A 6,249-nucleotide genomic window follows, 5' to 3' on the forward strand; every position below is an offset into this window, starting at 1 on the left:
CCCTCTATTTTCTCTGTTTAGATTTTCCATCACTAAAAATGTTTAAAATCTATTTTCAGGTCCTCACTTTAAGTTTGCAAATATGAGACAAAGCCTGATACCTTGTGCAGCATGTACATAATTTTACATAAAATTTTAGTTCACATATTTTCCTTCCAAAGAGATAACTTCTTTCCTTCATATGAAAAAATGTTGTTTCTGTCTCTCTGTCTCTGCCTCTTTGTCACTGTCTGTCTGTCTATCTGTCTGTCCCTCTCTATCTCTGTGCGTGTATTCCTACATACATGAGTATAACTGACTCAGTCTGTAGCCTGTTATGGTATGTAAGATTTCAGTGGTCACCATTTGTTATTTGATAACAAGGACATACGTTCTTCCAAAGGGGAAGCATTCCTTCTATTCCAATAATTCTTAGCATGGCCTATCTTATATCACCACGTCTGCCTTGTTTCCACAGCTTGGCAGACAGACCCAGACCTCAGGAGATGCCACTCACAAACAGCACTAAAATCACAGAATTCATTTTACTGGGGCTCACAGATTGCCCAGAACTCCAGCCTCTCCTCTTTGTCCTGTTTCTCTTGGTTTACCTTGTCACTGTCTTAGGCAACATGGGCATGATGGCCCTGATCAGACTGGATGCCCGCCTCCACACACCTATGTACTTCTTCCTCAGTAACTTGGCCTTTGTGGATCTGTGTTATACCTCAACAGCCACCCCACAGATGTTGACCAACTTCTTATCAGACAAGAAGACAATTTCCTTCATTGGCTGCTTTATCCAATGCTATCTTTTCATTGCTCTTCTTCTCACAGAGTTTTATATACTGGCAGCCATGGCCTATGACCGTTATGTGGCCATATGCAACCCTCTGCATTACAGTCTGAAAATGTCCAGGCGAGTCTGCATCTGCTTGGTTATGTGTCCTTATATCTATGGCTTCTCAGATGGGCTCTTCCAAGCCATCTTGACCTTCAGCATGACCTTCTGTAAATCCAATGTCATCAACCACTTCTACTGTGCTGACCCACCACTCATTAAGCTGTCTTGCTCTGATACTTACATTAAAGAACATGCCATGTTAATATCAGCGAGCTTTAACCTTTCCAGTTCCCTCACAGTCATCCTGGTGTCCTATGTCTTCATTATTGCTGCCATCTTAAAAATCAAATCAGCTGAAGGAAGGCACAAGGCATTCTCTACCTGTGGTTCCCATATGATGGCTGTCACATTGTTTTATGGGACTCTCTTTTGCATGTATGTAAGACCACCCACTGATAAGACTGTTGAGGAATCCAAAATAATAGCTGTGTTCTATACCTTTGTGAGTCCACTGCTGAATCCATTGATCTATAGTCTGAGGAATAAAGATGTAAAGCAGGCCTTGAAAACAGTACTCAGACTAAATGTCATCAGGACAGTATCGATGCCTTCATTTTCTAATAAAATAATACTATAGCATTATGTCAAGCATATTTGTATTTTCTCACTTAGTCTTTATCTTGTTTTTTTTCTTCAATTTTGTACATGAATACCGATATAATATCCTCATATCTATCTACAATTTTCACTTTTTACCTTTCCCCACATATTCTTCATGTCCTTTTCAAATAATTTCACACATACATGCACACATACACATACAACATGAATGGTATGTATTTTGAAAAAAAATATATGTTGCTAGTTAGTTTTGACATTAATCATCATGTTGTTCATAGAACAGTGATAGAATGTATAGATCATTTGACTAGGATGAGAATAACATAGGAGTTAAAAATCTTGGTCTGCCAGTTTAGGAATAACCAGTGAGGCCACCATCTTTGCTCCTGTGACTGAGCAACCAGATGCAGCCAGGTACACAGAGATCTCCCAAGTATAAGGTCACTTGCAACACAACCCACCAGAGCCAGACCTGCTAACATTCCTGTTAACAGCCAGGAACGCAGAGAACACCCAAGTTTAAGATCACTTGCAATTCCATCTGCCAGGGCCCTACCTCATCCAGGAGCTGGGCAGCACCACAGGAATCTGTGCAGGGGAAAGCCGGTCACCCAGGGGTGCTTAGATAGGCTTCAGGCACATAGGAGGGACAAGCACCAACCAGTGACAGCAGGACCAACTAACACAAGATAGCAAAAGGAAAACTTAGGAACAAACATTGCTAACAGAAATCAAATCAAAATGGCACCATCCAAACCCAATTCTTCTACAACAGCAAGGATACTCCAACACACCAGAAAAGCAAAATTTGGATTTAAAAGCACAGTTCATAATGTTGATAGAAGGCTTCAAGAAGGACATAAATAACTCCCTTAAAGAAATACAGGAGAACACAAGTAAACAGGGAGAAGCCCTTAAAAACCTACAGGAAAACACAAGAAAACAGGTGAAGGAATTCAACAAAAGCATCCAGGATTTAAAAATGGTGGTAGAAACAATAAAGAAATCACAAAAGGAAACAACTAGGACATAGAAAACCTAGGAAAGAAGTCAGGAATCATGGATCCAAACATCAACAACAGAATACAAGAGATAGAAGAGAGAATCTCAGACTCAAAAGATACCATAGAAAGCATTGATACAACAGTCAAAGAAACTGCAAAGTGCAAAAAGTTCCTGACCCAAAACATTCAGGAAATTCAGGACACAATGAGAAGACCAAATCTAAGGATTGTTGGTATAGAAGAGAGTGAAGATTTCCAACTTGAAGGGCCAGTAAATGTATTCAACAAAATTATAGAAGAAAACTTCCCTAATCTAAAGAAGGAGATGCCCATGAATGTACAAGAAGCCTACCGAACAAATAGATTTGACCAGAAAAGAAATTCCTCCCATCACATAATAATTAAAATGCCAAATGTACTAAACAAAGAAAGAATATTAAAAGCAGTAAGGGAACAAGGTAAAGTAACATATAAAGAACTATCAGAATTAGACCAGACTTCTCAGTAGAGACTATGAAAGCCAGAATAGTCTGGGCAGATGTCATACAAACCATAAGGGAACACAAATGCCAACCCAGACTGCTATAGCCAACAAATCTCTCAATTACCATAGATGGAGAAACCAACATATTCCATGACCAAAAAAAATTGTACAGTATCTTTCCACTAAGCCAGCCCTTCAAAGGATAATGAATGGAAAAAAACCACAAAAGGAGGGAAACTACACACTAGAAAAAGCAAGAAATTAATCTTCTTTCAACAAACCCAAAAGAAGATAACCACACAAACATAAAAATTACATCAAAAATACCAGGAAGCAGCAATCACTATTACTTCATATCTCCTAAAATCAATGGACTCAATTCCCCAATAAAAAGGCATAGACTATCAGACTAGATATGTAAACATGACCCAACATTTTGCTGCATACAGGAAGCACATCTCAGTGTCAAAGATAAACACTATCTCAGAGTAAAAGCCTGGAAAACAGTTTTCCAAGCAAATGGTCCCAGGAAACAAGCTAGAGTAACCATTCTAATATCCAATAAAATAGACTTTCTACCAAAAGACATCAAAAAAGACACAGAAGGACACTTTATACCCGTCAAAGGAAAACCTACAAAGAAGAACTCTCAATTCTGAACATCTATGCTCTAAATACAAGGGCACCCTCATTCGTAAAAGAAACTTTAATAAATCTTAAAGCAATCATTGAACCTCACAATTAATTGTGGGTAACTTCAACACCCCGCTCTCCTCAAAGGACAGGTCAGAGAAACACAAACAAAACAGAGACACAGTGAAAGTAACAGAAGTTTTTGACCAAATGGATTTAATTGATATCTATAGAACATTTCATCCTAAATCAAAAGAATATAACTTCTTCTCAGCACCTCATAATACCTTTTCCAAAACTGACCAAATAATTGGCCACAAAACAGACCTCAACAGATATAAGAAGATTGAACTAATTCCATGCCTCCTATCAGATCACTATGGAGTAAGGGTGGTTTTCAATACCAACAAAAACAACAGAAAGCCCACTCAATGTTCTACTCAATGATATATTGGTCAAGGAAGAAATAAGAAAAGAAATCAAAACCTTTTAAGAATTTAATGAAAATGAAGGCACAACATACCCAAATTTATGGGACACAAAGCAATACTAAGAAGAAAACTCATAGTTATAAGTGCCTATAAAAAGAAACTGGAGAGAGCATACACTAGCAGCTTAACAGCACACCTGAAAGCTTTAGAACAGAAAGAAGCTAATATACCCAAGAGGAATAGAAGGCAGAAAATCATCAAAGTCAGGGCTGAAATCAACCAAGTAGAACCCAAAAGAACTATACAGAGAATCAACAAAACCAGGAGCTTGTTCTTTGAGAAAATCAACAAGATGGATAAATCCTTAGCTAGACTACCCAGAGGACACAGAGACAGTATCCAAATTAACAAGATCAGAAATGAAAAGGGAGAAATAACAACAGAAACTGAGGGAATTCAGAAAATCATCAGATCCTACTACAAAAGCCTATACTCAACACAACTGGAAAATCTGGATGAAATGGACAATTTCCTAGACAGATACCAAATACCCAAGTTAAATCAGGATCAGATACATCACCTAAATGGACTCATAACCCCTAAAGAAATCAAAGTGGTCATTGACAGGCTCCCAACCAAAAAAAGCAAAGGACCAAATGGATTTAGTGCAGAATTCTATCAGACTTTCAAAGAAGAACTAACATTAAATACTGTTCAAACTATCCCACAAAATAGAAACAGAAGGAACAATACTAACTTGGTCCATTTACCCACAATTTCTCTGTTAACAGAACCACACAAAGATCTAACAAAGAAAGTGAACTTCAGACCAATTTCCAATATGAATATCGATGCAAAAATATTCAATAAAATTCTTGCCAACCGAATCCAAGAACACATCAAAACGATCATTCACCATGATCACATAGGCTTCCTCCCAGTAATGCAGGGATGGTTCAATATATGGAAATCCATCAATGTAATCCACTACACAAACAAGCTCAAAGAAAAAAGCACAAGGTCATTTCATTAGATGATGAAAAAGCATTTGACAAAATTCAGCATCCTTTCATGTTAAAGGTCATGAAAAGAACAGGAATCCAAGGTTCTTGGATGTTCTACCTTAACTATGTTCTACCTAAACATAGTTAAAGAAATGTACAGCAAACCAGTAGCCAACATCAAAACTAAATGGAGAAAAACTTGAAGCAATCCCACTAAAATCAGGAACTAGACAAGGCTGCCTTCTATCTCCATATCTATTCAATATAGTATTTGAAGTTCTAGCTAGAGCAATTAGACAGCAAAAGGAGCTCAAAGTGATACAAATTGGAAAGGAAGAAGTCAAATCATCACTATTTGCAGATTATATGATAGTATATGTAAGTGAGGCAAAAATCTCCACCGGAGAACTCCTACAGCCGATAAACAACTTCAGCAAAATGGCCGAATATAAAACTAACTCAAGCAAGTCGGTAGCCTTCCTATACTCAAAGGATAAACAGGCTGAGAACGAAATTAGGGAAATGGCACCTTTCACAATAGCCACATACAATGTAAAGTACCTTGGTGTGACTCTAACCAAACAACTGAAAGATCTGTATGACAATAACTTCAAATTTCTGAAGAAAGAAATCGAAGAAGACCTCAGAATAGGGAAAAATTTCCCATGCTCTTGGATTGGCAGGATTAATATAGTAAAAATGTTAATATTGCCAAAAGCAATCTACAGATTCAATGCAATCCCCATCAAAATCCCAACTCAGTTCTTAATAGAGTTAGAAAGAGCAATTCTCAAATTCATCTGGAATAACAAAAACCCAAGATAGCTAAATCTATTCTCAACAGTAAAAGAACTTCTGGGGGAAATCAGTATCCCCAAACTCAAGCAGTACTACATAGAAATAATGTTTAAAACTGCATGGTATTGGTAGAGTGTTGGCAGGTAGATCAATGGAATAGAATTGAAGATCCAGAAATGAACCCACACACCTATGGTCACTTGATCTTTGACAAAGGAACTAAAACTATCCAGTGGAAAAAAGATAGCCTTTTCAACAAATGGTGCTCATTCAACTGGAGGTCAGCGTGCAGAAGAATGCAAATTGACCCATTCTTATCCCCCTTATACTAAGCCCAAGTCCAAGTGGATCAAGGACCTCCACATAAAACTGGATACACCGAAACTAATAGAAAAGAAACTGGAGAAGAGCCTTGAGCACATGGGCACAGGGGAAATTTACCTGAACTGAA

At 37.8% G+C, this 6,249-nt stretch overlaps 1 protein-coding gene across 1 annotated transcript; it reads left to right on the forward strand.

Annotated features, from left to right (window-relative positions):
* The first annotated feature begins 485 nt into the window (after positions 1–485).
* LOC127684793 (olfactory receptor 5M11) lies at positions 486–1,460 on the forward strand. Its single transcript, XM_052181623.1, has one exon. The coding sequence runs from the start codon at positions 486–488 to the stop codon at positions 1,458–1,460; it is 975 nt and encodes a 324-aa protein (XP_052037583.1).
* Positions 1,461–6,249: the final 4,789 nt, after the last annotated feature.

This window comes from Apodemus sylvaticus, chromosome 5 (genome assembly GCF_947179515.1).
Source record: "Apodemus sylvaticus chromosome 5, mApoSyl1.1, whole genome shotgun sequence".
Taxonomy (NCBI): Eukaryota; Metazoa; Chordata; class Mammalia; order Rodentia; family Muridae; genus Apodemus; species Apodemus sylvaticus.

Coding starts and splice junctions, on each gene's coding strand:
- LOC127684793 (XM_052181623.1), top strand. CDS start 486: ATGCCACTCACAAACAGCACTAAAATCACAGAATTCATTTTACTGGGG.